At 45.4% G+C, this 19,485-nt stretch overlaps 1 protein-coding gene across 1 annotated transcript in view; it reads right to left on the bottom strand.

Annotated features, from left to right (window-relative positions):
- The window catches only part of Prkcb (protein kinase C beta), a 141,909-nt gene that overhangs the window by 921 nt on the left and 121,503 nt on the right, over positions 1 to 19,485 (bottom strand). The window contains exon 15 of the mRNA XM_090318672.1: positions 18,855 to 18,995. Within this exon, the coding sequence (XP_090174798.1) occupies positions 18,855 to 18,995 (141 nt within the window). The remainder of the gene's footprint in view (positions 1 to 18,854; positions 18,996 to 19,485) is intronic.

The following is a 19,485-nucleotide window of genomic DNA, read 5'->3' as shown; positions in this document are numbered from 1 at the left end:
TAAGTCACCGGATTTCCTTAGGGAGGGCCAGAATGTGGCACATGGCTACATTTGACTTGGAGATGAAGAATGGTGCTAACTATTTCTTTACCATGCTCATAGAATATCCTTGGGGGTGGGGTGGGGGGGAGGGGAGGAAAAAGGAAAAAAAAAAACCTCTCAAGAGCATCTCCCAGTGGCTTGGAGGACTCCTTCTTTGCAAAGGGAAGACTGTCCCAGAATGGCCAGCATGGTAGGGCAGGGGAATCAGAGCAGGGTTTGACCATCACTGACTCACTGGACTTTGAAGGGCTGTGCCAAAGCCCAGCCACAAACCAGCCACAGGTTCTCCCAAAGATGTAGCTAGTCAACACATTCTAAGAATCAAAACCTGAAGTTTAAAGTCTCTAAGGGAAGGCTTAAAAATTGAACAGTTGTAGTCTTCCGGTTCTCTCCCTGCCTTCCTCCTTCCTTCCCTCCCTCCCTCCTTTCTTATTTCCAGGTTCTTTAGTGTGTGAGCTAGCACCTATTAACTCCAGGTTAGTAACTATGGTTCGACCTCCCCAGTGTCCTGTCAACCCATCTTCTCCTCCCATCTCTGCCTCATCTACCTGGAGAGCAGGTATGGCTGAAAGTCTTTTCTTATTGGCTATGGGAGAAAGCTGAAGCAGTTAGGTAAAGACACTTGCTAAGATTGCACAGTGGGTTGGTTATTTATTTATTTTACCTGACCACATCACTGCTAAGTTTGTCTCATCCCAACTCCTCTGTTGGAGGGATTTTCTACTGTAGAACTATCAAGAGTAAAGCCTGAGATTCATTTGCACCAGACAGAAGGCCTGGCTGAAGCCTGAGCTGGGTCAGAGGAGAGAGGGGAGGGTCAGTGAGGTTTGGCTGACTCAGTTTGCCCAGTATCATGAGGTTGCATAAACCCACTCATAGGTTTAGTCCCTAGCTACTATGCGTTAAGGATTTCTCATTGCTGGACCCATAACTGCTTCTTTTCTGTCTGTTCCCCCATGACAGGCATAATGTCTTTCTGGAATTTCCCAGTTTCCTACTGAGTAGAGGATTGTGGGGCTGAGAAGAGGATTGTGGGATTGAGGGGGACAAAGCTGCCTGGGTGAGCAAGGCCAGAGAGGAATAGGCTAAAGATGCTGATGATGCTTGTGGTGAATCCTGCCCCAGCTGTGTGGTGTGACATTTCATGTCCAGTGTGTGTGTGTGTGTGTGTGTGTGTGTGAAGTGGGGCTGAGTTCCAGCCATGTGCTCTTGCTTGGTCTTTTCACTCAAGATTTGTTGCTCTACCACTTGAGCCACTCCTCCGTCTGTGGCTTGTTATGAGTTCATTAGAGGTTAAGCGTCTCAGGGAGTTTTTCTTCCAGGGCTGTCTTTGAATTTTGATCCTCAGATCTCAGCCTCCTGAGTAGCTAGAAGGACAGTCATAAACCATAAGAGTGTGGCTCTTCATTATACTTATCGCTTTGGGAAAAAAAGAAACTTTTATTTATTGTTTCTCTCCAGGAGAGCAGAGTCCCTGTTCCTTTCTTAACTATTATATTTCTAGTGCCAAGAATAGAATCTGGCACAGAGCAGACGGTTCATAATTATTTATTGAAGGAAGGAAGGAAGGAAGGAAGGAATGAAACAATGAACCAATATGAAGAGAGGAGCTGATTTTACAGCTTGGGTCTTAGCTTTATCCCCAAATTGGGGACCTAACTCTTAATTAAAATAATGGAATGTATTACTATCAGTCTTCAGGGTCTTTCCACTGGTCATTGTCCATTTAGAGTCCCAGTGTACATGTACTGGATGAAGCATCTTGAAGGTCTGGGTGCCTTGGGGCTATGTGTAGGCTGGACAGGAGGTATTCCTGGACTTTACAGGTCTCTTCTGGTATCACTGGTTCTACCAGGCATCTCTACCTTGGGCTTGCTGCAGAGGTTGTGGTCCCAGAAAACCCTTTCTCACTGGTGGCAATAGTTTGGGCATAAGGCAGCTTTCCATGGTCTAAATAGGATTTGTCTTTGTAGATCCTGTCCTATGAGACTAGAACATGCCATCAAATTTCACCCTGCATGAGAATAGGACAAGGCCTTTGGGTCGGTGGTTACCAAAGCCAGAGAGCCCAGCAGCATTCGCCCAAGGAGGATTCTGAGTTTCACTGGTCTCCTGTTTGTCCTCTGGGAAGGTGGTTCTGGCCTTTTGTAGTAGGATAGCAAGGTCAATTAGCATGCTAAGAAGTCAAAAGAAGTATTCTTGCATCAATTCCTGGCAGACAATTAACCATAGCCAACTAGGCCTTTGTTAAGATTCCTTTCCCTTTTCTTATCTTATTGATGTCTCACTTTCTTATTTGATTTGTTTTGCCAATTCACTCCTAATTTAAATTATTTTGGGAATGTTTCAGCCCAGCTTAGATGAAGTAGAAGAAGCAGGCTGTGTCTAGCTGGAGGGGTGGGGTAGGAGGGGGCATAACTTTGGAAGTGGGGTGCTGCCTGCAGAAGTCTTGAGTGACTGTGACAACTGCACGGAGTGAAACTTGACTCAGACCTAAGGTGTAAAAACCACTTCCTCTTCTTCATATAGACGCAATTTGGGTAACCTTTGATTAGGTTCTTGGGGAGTTTGTGGTGTGTTCAGGCATGGAGATGGTGTTTTTGGCCTCCTAGAAGGGACTGACCCCACCTATTTCCAATCTTAGCATTCTTCTTCCCTGTCCATCACATATATGACTGTCCTTAAAATCCAGGAGAGCAGGATGTTGCTGTACCTCCTCCAAGAGTCTCCAAGTCTTTTGAGAGTGTTGTTTTTGTTTTGCTTTGATCCTTCTAAGAAGCTGTTCCAGATTAGCTGGGAGAGACCAGTTATGTCTAGATCACTTCACACACTGAAGTACTGGTTCAGGGAATGCCATCCCAACATGCTTTGCTAGGGAAAGACAGGCAGAGGCTCCATTGTATTCTGGTTATTGCCCACCTCATTCCTGTCTCCTGGCTTGACAGGGTGCTTATGAAATGTTATTGAATGAACGTGAGGTGAGGAGTTGGTGGGGGCGGGGAATGAGTGAATGGTTGCCGGAAATTTTTTTTTCCTAAAAGTTCATCGTTGAAAAAATATTTCCCCAGAGATTACATGATGAAAGTTCTGCTTCCTGGTATCCTCTGTCCTGGAATGGAGATAGGAAAATGGAACAAGGGGGATCAAAACTGATTTCCTCCCTTCTTTCTTTCCATAGTAGGTTTCCCTGACCCACTCTTAGGAGGGAGAACACAAACCATGGCTTCAGTGTCTACTTCTGTACACTCTGGGACTTGAACTAATGGAAAGAATCTGGGCAGTGCAGAGTGTAATATATTCTATCTATCTATCTATCTGTCTATCTTCTTCATCATCATCATCATCATCATCATCAACCTATCCATCTATCCATCAATCCATCCGCCCATTCACTCTACATTGTTTTCTATGTTTGTCTCAGATCATTGTGTCAATGATCCAATATTTATCCTGAGCATTATATCCAAGGCCTGTTGAAAGACCTCAAATGACTTGCCTAATGGTGAACGAGACACCTGTGTGGTAGCACAGCTCTGTACCGAGGGTCAGGACTTGAACTTCAATCCCAGCTCACCATCTTGGACAAGATCTTTCCTTTCTCTAGATGCCTATACCCCTTGCCCCTGACCTACAGAGGGGGTGGCTTGCCCCGATTTCCTTCCTCCTCTAACTAAAGTTCATCTACTAGGACTTCAGGTTTCAGTCACATTAGGTCCAGATTGCTAACATGAAGGTGGTGGGAGTGACAGAACCTAAGCCCTAAGCGAGGCGACAGCAGGGGTTAGAGAAGAATGAACCGTGAGCCACTCTGTCTAATCAGAAGCCCATGATTTTTCTTCTTGAGGAGAGGCTCACTGGATCAAGGACATGGTGAAGTTCTGAAAGCTTCCTTGCTGATTGCTCAGAAATCCTGAAGCTTCTAGAAATCTCTTGACCTGTGACAATAATTCCCATTAGAGCCTCTTGCAAATGGCAGGGAGTGGTTGTCCCCTGCTGCCTCCATCCACTCAGATGGAAATGAATTAATTCTCTTCCACCCTAAGGGATTTCCTTGGACTTCTGGGAGCTCTCAGAACTGCTTTCTAGAAAGAATATTTCATCCAAGATGCGAGGGGAGAGGTGATTTCGATGAGAAGAGAGCCTCTAGCAAGAGGCCCTAGACGGCTTCTAAAGTTGAATCTCACAGGGCTGTGGGCTTTGAGCTCTGGGCATCCTATCCATTTCAAGTCACCAAGAATCCCTAAATGGGTCTTAGCAAGTATTCTCTAACTGGCTGCATATTAGGGTTCTGTTTAAGCTCTGGATTTCATTTTTCTCCTGAGTTCCTTCCTTGGGCCCTACTTTGTAGTTTGGGTCCACAGTAGTTTTCCTTGAGACAATATTTCTTCTTTTTTCTGTTCTATTATTCATTATTATTATTATTATTACTACTGTATCTTGATGCTAGAAGAAAAGGGCACATAATAGATATCCAAATACACATGAATATTTCTACAGACATTTTCAAAAACAACATCAAAGTGAAGAACCACAATTGCCTTTGCTTCAAGACTTGCTGTCTGTCTTGTGAAGATTTAATAAGCTCCGCAAAGCCAGCATGAGACCTAGAGAAAGCCCCCTTTCCCACAGCCTGAGTGTGCTGGCCCCTATAGCTGTCTTCTTGTGTTGGGGAGGGGGAACAGAAGTCCCAGCATGTCACTGTGGTTAATAACATTTGGACATAGATTTTTAAAGCATGGGTAACAAGCCAAGTAACTTTTTTTTTTCTTTTTGGCATTTGAACAATGACAGAAATAATAATCCCAAAGCAAATCAAGTTTGAAATGAGTAAATGTAAAAACCATTAGCCCATTTGGGACTTTTTGTTAGAGTGATCATGTTGTTTCAGAAGAAGAGTGCCAAATGCCCTTTTCCTGTAGTTTAGGGACAAGGAGATTGGGATCATAAATTAATCAGGAGTAATAGCATGGAGGGTATGTCCAAGCTAATTATCTTTTTTTTTTTTTTGATCCATGACAGTGCTTTTCATTTGGAACTGTCCAAAAAGCACCCTCTTGAAATTTTAGAAGGACTTAGATAAGCTTCATCTGTTTGAGAAGAAAAAAAATTATTTTTAGCATGTTCTTTTCAAAGTTCCAGAACACACAGTGAGGAGGAATTCCCTTTAGGGCAAAGAACCATAGGCTTGGACCCAGCCCAAACTCCAAGCTTAGAAACAAGAAGGATACCACAAGCATCTGATTCATCTCTCTTGTCTTGTGAGGATGGATCTAGATGGGATGGGAAGGGTGAGGAGGGCAGTGCAGACAGGAGGGAAGGAAAGCAGGCATTTTCCTCTTCCCATTGGTTCTGCAGAGCGGACATGCTGGGGTCTCGATTATGCAACTGACATTTTGCACTTGCCATTTGCATAATGCCATCTCGTAGAGATGCTCCTTACTACCTGAAGGACATTTGGATTCTGAAACATGGTCACTCTGGTCCCATCAGTAAACAAAACATGGATGCCATTTGGTAAAGAAACCAAGAGAACAAAATAAAACCAATGCACGAACAAAGAACAACAAAAATAATAAATGTCACCGCAATAGCCGGTTGAGCTTGTATGACAGAAAATGAAAGACGGAGGTCTACACATCTACTTAGCTCTTGACTTCAGGTTTTAAAAATTCAGAGTTAACAAAGGAAAATCCTTCGAATTCTGATTGGTCAATATTCCTGATGACTTCCTGGTCAGGAGGTGTTAGGACGGGTGGATGGCGGGTGAAAAATCGGTCGAAGTTTTCAGCATTTCGCCCACACTATGAGAGGGGAAGAAAAGAGCTTGTGGTGGGTGGGAAAAAAAAACAAAACCAAAACAAAACCCAACTCCAAACAGAACAGAACCAAATAAAACTGGGTGTGACTTTTTCTCCAACTCCCTTCCCTTTCAGAAACTTTATGAGATCATTGCAATGATTCAAAATGACAGCAACAGAAAATGCAAACATCTCATAACTTCCAGTCCAGGACCTTGACTTGCCAGATCTTTCCTGGGTCAACTCTGGTTTCCTTCTGAGCATTTCCAGAAATGTATGGTCAAAAGCATGAGATGATAGGGCTTGTGGCATATGGCAGGTCTTCCCCCCCTCTCCTCTCCCACCCCCATCTACCCCATCTCAAAGAGTCAGCCAAGCTCACCTGTTGGAAAAGATAGGATTAAGGTACCTGAAATGTTTCCTGTGGCGTAAGATATAAACTGATGACCCATTTATATACCTCCCCTGGGAGATCCCAATGTCTATTTGTCCCAGATTCCTTCCAGTGTCATCCTGTGACTCTTGATCGGGAACAATAGATGTTTCAGCTCAATAGAATACAGTTGACCTAAGCCAGTCAGTAGAGTCAGATCTCAATTCTCAGGTGGGCATGGTACCTGCTGCACTCTGGGTATCCACAAGCCCCACCCACCCCACTCACTGATCCGTAATTACAAGGAAGGGAGCTTGGTCACAGCCCTCTGTCATCCATTCTGCTGGTCCTTCCATTTGAAAAGACATAATTCAGATGCAGAGTTTTTGCACACATGTGGGCATGCAGGTATACATGCATGCACGCACGCACTGAGTACCCAAGTCACTTAGCCAGGGAAGTCGTTTGCAAAAAAAAAAAAAAAAGCAATCTACAGGTGGTAACAGCAGCCAAATGACACCACAGAGGTAGCCGTGGACAGAATAACCATTTGCTATATTGGTGGAGACACAGGTAGTCTTCAGGGGCCATTTTTTTTTCTTTAAAAATGAACAAACAAACAAACTCTCCATTTTCCATTCACACCAGAAAGTCGCCTTGGATTTTTCTGGGTTCCTACAGGAACTGTGAGAACAGCTTTGGGAAAACCTGGCTCTCTCTCCCCCTCCCCCAACCTCCAGAACAATGAAATCTTTAAGTAAGCTAGCAAAAGGGAGACTTGAGACTAGAGGGAGATACTCCAGGAGGTACCGGTGTATGGGGGAAGCAAGGGCTCTCTGCTAAAAAGTGGCTTTGCCCGGCTGGCAGATCACAGCCTCCCTGTTAAGTGTTTTGTGCTTTTCAAATGGAGCTGTCATTGCTTATTTATTAGTTTTCGGAACTGCTCCCTACACGGAGAGATGCAGGCTCTGGGAAGTTCAGCAGGATCTTTCCTGAGCTGCTCTGCTCAGGACAGCCTGGTGGCTTAGGAGCCAATAACTGGCTCAGTGTGGACCCTCTTGGGTGAGTATCTCAGCCTCATCTAGCTACTGAAAGAAAATCCACCCCCCTTTTAATGGGAGCCACCCATGAGTCCTCTGGAAAAGGGATGAGGCCAGAAGGCAAGGGTACTTAAACCAAGGTTGCTTCTGCAGAGAAAGGGAGAATGAGGAGTTTTGGCTTGTAGAACTGCTCTCCCGAATCCAAGAACCTAGATGGAAAAAGCTGACCTGTGAGCTCTATTCTCCATCTTTTCCTTTGATTTTCTGTTTTGTGGTGTTATTCACAGCTCTGGAGCTGAGGTGGAGCTGAGAGGTGAGAATGTGTGCTTGGAACGTGTAAGGCCCCAGCAACACAAAAGCAAACGAATGTGGGGTGTTCTAGCTAATACCAGCCATATAAAACAAACAAACAAACAAACAAAAACATGCTAAAACAGGCACCGATGGTTCATGCCTGTAATCGTATCTACTCCGGAGGATGAGATCTGGATGACATTTCCCTGCTCCTGCCCTCATTGGCTTCCCCTTGTCCACAGCACACACTTTGAAAAATGGTTTCCAGGACCCTTTGGGACTTGGCTTTGGCCATCTGGTCATGACCCTCACTGCCCAGTGACAGAGAGTACACCTTCCAGCTGTCCTGCAGTACTTCCGGTTCTCAGTTCAAGCTGCACCTGATGGCCTTCTCCTCTGTCAGGAACTCACGCATCCCACCTGCACCCCATCCAGCTGTCTCCTGACCTGGAGTCACTGGCCCCTCCTCTGCATGCCTGAATATATCCATCAGGAAAGAGAGAGAGAGAGAGAGAGAGAGAGAGAGAGACAGAGAGAGAGAGAGAGAGAGAGACAGAGAGACAGAGAGACAGAGAGACAGACAGAGACAAACAGACAGAGAGAGACAGAGAGACAGAGAGGGAGACAGGAGAGGGAGACACAGAGACAGAGTCAGAGACACAGAGACACAGAAGACAGAGAGACAGAGACACAGAGAGAGAGACAGAGAGAGAGACAGAGAGAGACACAGAGAGAGAGACAGGAGAGGGAGACACAGAAAGAGACACAGAGACAGAGAGACACACATAGAGAAGGAAGGAGGGCGAGGGAGAGGGAGGGGGGAGGAGGAGAGGGAAACCAAAAGGGAACCAAAAGGGAAAACAGTTAAATAATGATGTATCTATTTGATATATTACCACGTAAAACACATTGAAATATTAAGAGATGTAGAAGAACACCAAATAACGTAGTTATGTATAATTACAAAGAGTATATAATATGTTCCCATTCTATAAATTATAGACAAAAAATGGACATGAGATATTAGAATGCTTATGCATGCTGTGTGTGGCTAGGGAAGTCAGTTTTGTTTTTTGTTTGTTTGTTAAACTTCCTTCTTTACCTTTTATGTTTGATTTTATCTATGAAATCTTAAATTTTAATAATTGCTAAAAGCCAGGCGCTGGTGGCTCATGTCTATAAGCCTAGCTCCTCAGGAGGCTGAGATCTGAGGATCATGGTTCAAAGCCAGCTTGGGCACTAAAGTCCATGTGACTCTTATCTCCAAATAACCACCAGAAAACTAGAAGTGGATCTGTGGCTCGAGTGGTAGAGTGCTAGCCTTTTGAGTCGTAGAGCTCAAGGACAGTGCCCAGGTCCAGAGCTCAAGTCTATAATCAGCAACAAAAAAAAAGAATTGCTAAGCATGGAACTAGTGGCTAATACCTGTAATCCTCGCTGCTTAGAGGCTGAGATCTGAGGATTGCGGTTCAAACCCAGCCTGGGCCAAAAACAGATCTCAGTCTCTTGAATAACTAGGATAACAGGTGTGAGCCATTGATGCCAGCTTTGCTTTGTAGTCTTTGAACAGACAAGGAATTGTTACTTTATTCTTTAACTTTCTTTTTAAAAAACAAAGTAGATGAAGTATGCTTTACATGTTCTTCTTATCTATTTTTCATTATTCAGTCTAACTTACATTGCTGGCTTCAAATAAACTCACACTCAAACTAATTGTTCTGTCTATTTGCTGATATATATTTTTTTAAAGATGTGAGTGCCACTTAACTGTGGGCTAGGTGTGGTAAAGCCTATTTCTTCTCAACAAACAGTGGGTAAAGTTAGTAAGTTATTCTGGGTCAAGTAGACTAATGTAGACAGTCATGATCCAGAGGCTGACAGGTTCCATTCCCCAGCCCCTGGGCTTTCTTACGCATCCATCTCATTGTGTGGCCATTTATATCTATTCCTACAGCATGACTTTACAACAGAAAGGGCCTGGGTACCAGTTGGTACCATCTCAAATCTACAATCTTGAAGCAAGTTGAGCTAAATGCCCTAAGCTCAAGTTTCCTATTACTGTCAGATGACAGACCTGCCATGTAGAAGAAGCAGGAATGAAAGAACATCCCAGATTCTAAATGGAAGACTTCATCATTGTAATCTTATTTTTCTTTTGTGCCTGTTAACTATTGGTCCATTATAAACAGACTTCTTACTAAAGTCTGTCGCCAATTCTGTGACTTGTTTTGTGACCAAACTTCAAACAAAAGCTCTACATCTGCAACAGGCTTAGATAAATATGGAGGTCATGTTATTTCATTAAAAAAAATTGCAAACATTTGTGTTGTTTTGAAGCTTGACAGTGAACTTGAATTGCTATTCTCATACCTCTGAGAATAACAGAGTTGAGCCCTGCCTTCAAGATTTCTTTGTGGTTTTAGCTCTTTAAAATCTTAATAATTGATTTTTTTTCTTTTATCCTGAGAGATGAAAGAGATGACTGGTTAAGTAGAAATGAAATGGTAACAATTTTTTTTAAAAAAAGTCTAAAAAATGCATTTCAGGCTGGAGCACTGGTGGCTCATACCTGTTACCCTAACTATTCAGGAGGCTGAGATCTGAGGATCTCAGTTCAAAGCCAGCCCAGGAAGGAAAGTCTATGGAACTCCTATCTCAAATTAACCACCAAGACACCAGAAGTGGCACTGTGACTTAAGTAGTGGAACACTAGCCTTAAGCCTTGAAAAAGCTAAGGGACAATGCCTAGGCTCTGAGTCCAATCACTGGGACAGGTACAACAAACCAAAGAAACCAGTTGTGTTCAATGACTGTGTCTGATGGGCACAGCCGAGCCCTAGCTAGAGAGGGTCCCAGTGACCCTGCCACATCTAGCCTACCCAGAACATTTCCATTCTGGCCACAGGAAGATGGATGATCTACCACTTAATGTGAGACAAGCTTGCTGTGCCCAGCACAATATGTAGGAGGCACAAGATGGAGAGATCAGAATGACCAGAGACAATAGGCTCCATTCCCAGCTCTGCCAAGCATCACTCCTGAGAAAAGACATTTTGAGCTGATAGGCACTGCCTCCGGGTCTCTGCCTTTCATATTCTATTTGGGAGACATTAGTTGGGTAGAGATGGCTCATGCCTATAATCCTGAGCTACTCAGGAGGCTCAGATCTAGGGAAGAGCTGTTTGAAGCCATCTGGGGAAGAAAAATCTGCAAGATGTCTCCAACTAACCAACACAAAGCTGGGCTGGAGGCATGGCTCAAGTGGTAGAGTGCCAGCCATAAGCATGAAGCCCTGAGTTCAAACCCTAGTGCTAACAAATTGCACAAAGGTAATTCTTTCCTTTTCTGAGTCATGAGTCATGGGCAGGTCCGAGATTGACAAGTTCTACTTGCACTGGAATCATTGTGGAGTAATAATTTTATTTTTTTTCCACCATCAGTGGTTGTGGACACATGAGGAAAATCAGCCAACACAACAGCATCAAAATAGGGAGAAAGGGGACTTGAAAAGGAGCAAAGGACTCCAAATTTAGTCTACAGATACACAGTTGTCCCTCAGTGTCCACAGGGAATTGGTCTTCAGTAGCTTTTGGCTCCTCAAATACCAAAGTTGTTGGCTCAGTTTGATCCCTCATATAGAATGGCATAGCATTTGCATGTGTCACCTCTCGTAGAGTGACTTCTAGATAGTCAGGAAGTCTCCAGAGTGGATGGCTGCTGACTGAGTCACCATCAGCAGGCCTGGAGGAAATAGAGCATCAGTCCATTGGCTGGGGGTCAGCTGATGCATGCCTAACCAATCAACATAGTCTAATTTCTAAGTTCCCTGATGATAGGGAATCAAAGGTCACCATCAGATCCAGTACCTTCCAATAATATCAAATCCCAGGCTGCTGGGAATTCTAGGAAAGGGGAAGCTTTTCCTAAAGGGAGAAGTCTCTGGGATCATAGAATGCAACCTGTTTGCTGCCATGTGCATGTGATGGTTAATTCCCATAAGTCAACTTGAGTTGCACGGATTTTGGGACACTGGGAATGTGGGTAAAGCCTTCTGCTGGACATGATTGTGAAGATCTGATCAGAGCTCTGATCCCATCAGTGGATTCACCCATCAAAGGAGGAGAAGTCTGAGTAGCTGATGAAGAAGTGGCACAACTGTAATTAGGATGGCCTGGGAACCTAAAGAGACCAGTGAGTGCTGGTGGTGGTGTGGAAGGTCAGGCCTGGGTGAAGGAAGGGAGTGGCAGATGGTGCGAAAGAGCTCCTTCCTTCCTGTCTGTCTGTCTGTCTGTCTGTCTCTCACTGTCTTTCTGCTTCCTAGCTAACATGAGGTGAGCAGCTCTGCGCTGCTATACTGTTCTGCTTCATACAGGCCAGAAGCAGTAAAGCTAGCAGGCCATGGACTGAAACCTCTGAAAGCCTGAGTCAGCAGAAATCTTTCCTGTCTCAAGTCAGCCCCTTAAATGGTTTCAGGTGCTTTCCAGGGTGATGATAAGTGAGAAAGCCTTCTGAGGATAAAAAACACAGAGGAAATCCATACCAGAAGATGAAGAAAAATGGATTGCGGGTGGCGTTATTGGAGACCCTAGATCCAGCCATACCCAAAGACTCACTTTTCTTTCTCTTCCTTTTCTTGAACTGGCTAGGTTGGTTCATGCCTATATAGATTGAGAGAATCAAGTTTGAGGCCAGGTAAAATGTTTGTTGACAGCCTCATCTCGACCACTGAAAATCTGGGTATGATGCTACACGCCTGTCATCTAAGTTATGCTGGAAGCACAAATAGGACTGTGTTTCAGACTGATCAACACAAAAAGTGAGGCTATTTTAAAAATAATAAGGAAAGCAGAAAGGATTGGGGCCAGGGTTGGAAGAGGGGAGAGGACAGCTCAGATTGATAGAGTTCCTGCTTAGCAAGTGCAACATTCTGAGCTCAAACCCCACTATCACCAAAAAAAGAAAGTCCGTTTAGTCAGTCTGAGTCTGATTCCATGTTCAATCAGCAGCCCTGAAAACTCAGCAGACACGAGATGCACATGGGAGAGATGAAAGGCAACAGGAATGGAAGACTGGTCTTAACGTGGAGAGGTCAGGAAGGTCAAGATGACTATTCAGGGCTGCAACAGGAAGTTGGAGGCCACCCATCCAGTGACTTAGGAGATGGCCTGTCCACTGAGTTCAAGGGGACTGGAAGCTGAGTGGCAAAGAACTTAAGCACTTGCCCAGGAGACCTAAGAAGAGACTGACCAGGAGGCAAAGCTGCAATGAATGTGTGCAGGCCCTGAGCCCTGCAGCCTTCCAAGTGTCAGTCCACATTCTTTCTTCATGACCCAATCTCCCCAGTCCCTTCGCCTTTTATTCTAAATGGTCTCAAGAGCTTTCTGGGCCTTGGGATCCATATTACAACCAGAGCAGGGCTAGGGGCAGAACTGAACATGTGGACTTTACAGACTTTCATCCATCATCGCCAGTGTTTAAGTATCTCAGGAAGGTACTTAAACTCAACATGGGCTGAGTGTAGCTGGACTCTCACGTCTCTGTAATTCATTTGCGTGGAGGAGAGAAGAGACGTGGCTGAGAATACGTGCTGTGAGGTGAAGAAACAGGACCTTTCCATTCAGTCTGTACTCAGACTTAACTAGCTGAGGGTAACCATTGGTAAAGTGATTTAGCTTCTGTAAGCATATTTCCTCGCATAAACAGAGGAAGTGACACTGGTTCCTATCCCACCACATCAGGCTTGAATGGTTCCACGTTGTGGTTGAATGGTCTTATTAATAAATTTCTTCATCGTTAACAAGAGTCAAGTTTTCGAGCCCTGGTTCTGTTACATTCCCTTGTCACCTAGGGAAGTCTCTGGAAATGTTAATTCATCTAAAGAATGAAGGAATTGAGTTCCTTCCTCCTCTTCCTTTTTTTTGCTTTTTCTTTTCTTTTTTTAAAAGCAGTCCTGGGCTTGATTTCAGGGTCTCACACTTGCTAGGCCATGCTCTATCATCTGAGCCGTACCCCACCCCCTCCAGCCCTTTTTGCCTCTGTTTGCTTTTCAGGAAGGGTCTTGCACTTTTGCCTGGGGTTGGTCTCAGACCTCTTGCCCGTTTACATCTGCCTTCCATGCACACAGTAGGGACTACATGTGCTACCACCTCAGGCCTATGTCTACTTGTCAGGCGATCTTCAGTTCTTACTTTCTGTTGTATTTCCCTACCTGTGGCCAGACTCATCCTAACACATTTTCTTTCGGAATGGGAACTTCTCCTCTACCTCTGGGCAACCTGGCAGGTGATTAGGAACTGCACCTCAGCCAGGTACCACCCAGGTCCAGCCCTCCAAAGAGAGCCTGATTCCACTGCAGTTCAAATGGGATTCCTATCAGGGGCGGGCATGCAGAAAGAGAGAGAAAAACAGACAGCGCGCAGGAAGCTGATCCAAAGTGATTCTGGGCTGTGTTTTAGTCAATATATGAGTTCTCCCTAATGCTTACATTAAGAGATCTGCAAACTCTGCAGCCTAGATACACACACACACACATACACACACACACACACACACACACACACACACACACACACACACACACAAGCCACTAGAACCAGGATGGGGAGGGTCTCCCCTCTACCAAGCCCCTCTGTCAAGCTTTCCTTCCCCACCTCTTAAAGTGGCCAACACCTGCTGTCTTTGTCAGTCTGATTCTAAGCCTCCAGGAACTGGTGAGATTTGCATCTTTTAAAACTCCTGCCAGCGAGCTGTACAGGGTGTGAATATGCCACTTGTTTGTCGCAATGTTTTTGAATACATTTTAAATCATTTGAATTGTGAGACTCCTCAGTCCCTTCCTATTACATAATAAATGCCACTGGGTGGTGTGACTGCAATTTTCTTCCTCCCTCCCACCCCTCACCCTCATCCTTCAGCATAATCTCAGATCTTACCAGGGCTTTCCTGCTAGCTTTATAATCTTTCCAGGGACTTGAATGTGGGGATCAGAGTTCAAGTCCAGGATCTACCATCTTGAGCAAATGCCTTCATCTCTCTAAGCTCTAGTCCTTCATCACCTTGATGACCACAGCTAAGCCACACAGCTCAAGGAGACTACAGAGCTGCCTGACACAGACAGGCATTCACACTCTCTTCCCCACCCGCACCTCCTCCCCTCCGGTGTGTTTAGATAGTACAGGCTTGATGAGAATTAATTTGAAATCACAACTTTCAAACGCATATTGTTCTCTTGAGTATCTGGCCCTCTGATGCAGGTTAAATTCAAACGCTTAGCTAAATCAACCAGAGACAAAGTTAGATCCCTTTCTTAAGCCTCGAATTCAGAGGCTGAATAGCAAGACTACAAAGGTTACACTTTCTGGCTTCATTTCAGAAATGTCAACGCATCAAACCTACCATGTTCAGACGCATGCATTCAGACATTCATTCACAGGCTGTAAAGGGCACTGGGGTGTGGAGACGTCACGCCAGCACTCTCACAGCTCATTAAAGTGCGACTCGAAGCTTCCAGCCTCAGCTACATAAACAATGCTTTCAAGATGGCACAATTACCAAGAAATTACCAACTATGAGTGCCAGGTGGTGGTTTCTGAAGCACTGGATGGCTAGATTCTTGGCAGATCTGAGCAACCACAGAGAACCCATGTCCTGTTGTGAAAATGGTACAGAGGTAGATTGGGACAAGGAAAGGGAGGCAGGGAGGGAGGGAAGGAGAGAGGGAGGGAGAAAGTTGGTACTAGATTTGAACTCATGGCCTCCCACTGTTGTTTGGCTGGTTCAAGGCTGGTACTCTATCATCCAAGCCACATCTCCACTTTGGGATTTTTACTAGTGAACTGGAGATAAAGAGTTTCCGCAGATTTTCCAGGGCTGGATGCAAACCATGATCCCCTGGATCTCAGCCTCCTGAGTAGCTAGGATTACAGGTGTGCACCATCAGGGCCAGCCAGGAATTATACCTTTCACTTGTGAGATTCCCAGGCCATTTCTGATAAGCAGGTGCCTCAAAATGCTAAGGCTTTGGGTAGTGAGGATGGGAGTGAAACAATGACAGGCGGTTGACACTCAGGCGCAGGGCCTGACACCCAGCCTGGGATGTGAGGAAGGGGGAAGAGGGAGAGGATACCTCAGGTCAGGTCTGGATGGGCTCAGGAGACAAGGGGAGGAGGTGTTCTTCACACCTCGTGTTTTGGGGAGAATGGACAGCAAATGGATCCTGTTCGAACAACGGATCTGGATCTATGGTACAGTGAGACATTGAGGACTCAAGCCTGCAATCCCAGCTCCTCAGGAGGCTGAGGTGTGAGGATCATGGTTTGAAGCCAGCCCAGGCAGAAAAAATCCTGTGAGCCTCTTATCTCATGGTTATGCATGCAGTTTTGGGGAGAAGTTCTGGATGCTCAGTTGCAACATGAGGTCATGTTTGTGAACAGTATGGAAGCAGATCTCTACTGGGAAATCTAGACATCTCTCTCAGAGGGGCAACGAGGGTCTGTAGCAAGGACAGGAAGATGAGGTGCATAAGAAAAGGCTCCAGACTTCCAGGAAGAGGGGCTCTGTACCCACAAAGCTGGCAAGGGGAGATATGGCAAGGGAATGAAATAAGCCTAGGTATGCTAGACCGAAAGCTGGATTGGGAGTAGGTGGGGAACAGAGTCCCCTTGGAAGAACTCTCCAAAGCCACATGGAGCTTGAAAGCCAGAGGTAAACACAGCCAGATGCACGTTGCAAATTCCTTTCTACCTTACAACATAGCAGTGCCAGCGTCAATCGGCATAGCTTCCAGCCATGTTCTGTTCTGCAGCCTCTTGCCATAATAAAAGACTGATAATAACTTAAGACCCCATTGAAAGTGGTCTGGGTTGGGGGTTGGGGAGACAGGATGGGTTCAAGTTCATCTGCTCCTATATCATCGAGACACACCCCCATTCTCTTCAGAAGTTTAGACATTATTAGGAATGAGGTACCCAATCTTCTGTCTGCATTTGGAGATAGTCTCAGGGAGCATGATACACAAGACTGAAGGATGCTCTTTCTCTGAGGAGGGAGAGGTCCTGGTCCCGGAGGCAGCCTTGGGGATCAGGATGTAAATCTGCCACCATAAGGGCCACCAAATAAGAACCAGACGAGTCAGGCGCTGGTGGCTCACGCCAGGAGCTGGGATGTTCAGATTAGAGTTCAAAGCTAGCTCAGGCAGGAAAATCCAGAAACACCAGAAAACTGGTAACTGTGCTATGGTTCAAAATGGAGCCTGGAACAAAAGACCCAGTGCCCAGGTCCTGAGGTCAAGACCCATGCCCAGAAAGAAAATAGAGCTGATTAGCTGTATTGCACTTAGCTTCTCAATATCCATAGCAGGCTCTGTTCCTCCCAGCCAGAATAGGAGGGCAAGGGCTAGAATGGCGGGGGTGGGGGGGACAAGGAGAGTGGGGGAGCACATCGGGAGAAGGGGGGGAGAGTAGGCCATCTGGGAGGCTTTCTTATACCACTGTCTGTTGCCCACAGGTTTTGGTTTCTGTTGTGAGCCAGTACTAAGGCTTGAGTTAAGAGCCTGGGCTCTGTGTTTTTGTTTTGTGCCAGTACTAAGGCTTGAGTTAAGAGCCTGGGCTCTGTCCCCTCAGCTTTTTCACTCAGACTAATACTATACCACTTGAGCCACAGCTTCACTTGTGGCTTTTGGATGATTAATTAGGGCTAAGAGTCTCATAGAGACTTTCCTGCTCAGACTGGCTTTGAGCTGTGATCTTCACATCTCAGCCTCCTGAGTGGCTGGGATTACAGGCCTGAGTCACAAGGCAAAGTGATGGCATTTTGACAGGCCATCAAGTGCAGTCAGACTGACAGCAGGAGTCTGGCTTCTCCCTTCCTCACATACTTGGTCAGAGTGTTTAACCTTTCTGAATCTCTGTTTCTTCCTCCGTGTCTGGAAGTAAGAGCATCAGTCTCAGTATGGGGTCCTTGTGAAGACTTCAACATCTGTTCTCTGTGAACTGTTTAGTGTCGCTCTGGGACATAATAAGTACTCAAGAAATTAACCATTAACCTATCAACACAACTATCATTACCACCTCTTTCTTACCACTGAGACCCTTACAATGGCAATATTTATGTTCACTTGTCAGCCCCTGTCGGTGGTGTTACAACCCATAATAAAGTCACCAGGTTAGCGCTGTACTTAATTGAACAAAGAGATATCCACCCAGCAGAATGGAACTTCAGATTAATTCAGGTGCAAGCTTGTGCTCCAAGCTGAGAAGAACTCCCTGCTGGGTCTCCAGGGATGGGGAGCCCTCCCTTGGGCTCCTTCTAACTGTGGGGGAAGGTGAAGCTTTTATTCTTACATTATATAAGTTCCATCAAAGCTACAGCAACTCTTCGCCTCCAGGAGACCCCTTATGCAGGGCTGGCTCAGGCATTGCTCTTGTTTCTGAAGTCAGACCTAGCAGAGTAGGGGGTTTGTGGTGTGTGTGTGTGTGTGCGTGTGTGTGTGTGTGTGTGTGTGTGTTTCAGAATGAAACTTAAATGCTGTTTGAATAAACAACATGACCTTTTTCAATGTCAGGATGATACCAGGAAAGAAAAAGGGCAAAACTAGATTCTTTAGCCAGTTACCAGTGGCTCATGCTTGTAATCCTAGCTACTCAGGAAGTTGAAATCTGAGCAAAATGGTTTCAAGCCTGCCCAGGCAGGAAAGTCCATGAGACTCATGCTTCTAATTAACCACCAAAAAGCCAGAGATGGAGGTGTAGCTCAAGTGGTAAAGCACTAGCCTTGAATGAAAAAGCTCAGGGACAGTGCCCAGGCCTTGAGTTCGAGCCCCGGTACTAGCAGAAGGAAGGAAGGAAGGAAGGAAGGAAGGAAGGAAGGAAGGAAGGAAGGAAGAAAGGAAGGAAGGAGAGACAAAAGGGAGGGAAAAAAGGAGGGAGGGAGGAAGGCAGGGAGAAAAAAATAAAGACTCTAGACTGTATCATAGTCTAAAAACAGATCTCAACTCTACTCACCAAAGCGTCACCCCGGAAGCTGTCACGCTAAGAGAGTTACAATAATTGAATCAATGCGACAACAATACAATCACAATTGTATTTCTTGTTCTTTTACAGAAGCTGGGTGAATAGAAGTCTCCATATCTGTACCCAGTGATGAATGTGAGTCCCTCGCAGACACATTCGGGCAGAGACATTGCTGTCCACCCCTCATAGCACACAAGCACCACAGGTACAAGGCGGGGAGGGTAGGAAGAGAGTGAGTAATCCAGAGCGCATTGTGTCTCTCAGAAGACCCAAGTGTCAGAGAGAACAGCTTACTTACAGCTTTTGGTTTATACGGAGGCTGAATTTCTTTGCGTTCAAGTTTCTCCCAATCGATATACCGGAAGAAAGCATGGTCTTTGATATCTCGTTCTCCCTCGGGGCCACAGCCCAAGCGTTTGCCTGGGTGCTTGGTCATCAGCTTCAAGAGAAAGAAAACGACAGCAGCCATAACAATATTGAATGTATTTCAGAGGAGGAAATGGGAGATACACAGAAACTATTTTTCTAGGGACATAGGAGAGAGGTATAATGAAGAATCACAACTAATTCTTCTTTGCTCTTTCAAAGATTGGTCCAGAGCTCAATTGAAACCTGTGTTACTCTAGAACAGGACCCTTCAGGGTTAATTAAACCACAGGCTTCATGTGGCCTGAACTTCCACTTTAAAAATGTCACCAGGGGGCTGGGAGTTTGGCCTAGTGGTAGAGTGCTTGCCTAGCAGGCAAGAAGACCTGGGTTCAATTTCTCAGTACCACATACATAGAAAAAAGCCGGAAGTGGTGCTGAAGCTCAAGTGGTAGAGCTCTAGCCTTGAGAAATTACAAGGACAGTGCTCAGGCCCTGAGCTCAAGCCAAGGACTGGCTTGAGCTCATGTATTTTGGAGTTTTGTGTAATTACTGGTGCATCT

This window comes from Megascapheus bottae, chromosome 25, assembly GCF_031878675.1.
Source record: "Megascapheus bottae isolate mThoBot1 chromosome 25, mThoBot2.hap1, whole genome shotgun sequence".
Lineage (NCBI taxonomy): Eukaryota > Metazoa > Chordata > Mammalia > Rodentia > Geomyidae > Megascapheus > Megascapheus bottae.
The sequence above is the reverse complement of the archived record's forward strand: the minus strand, read 5'-3'. Positions and strand labels throughout refer to the sequence as shown.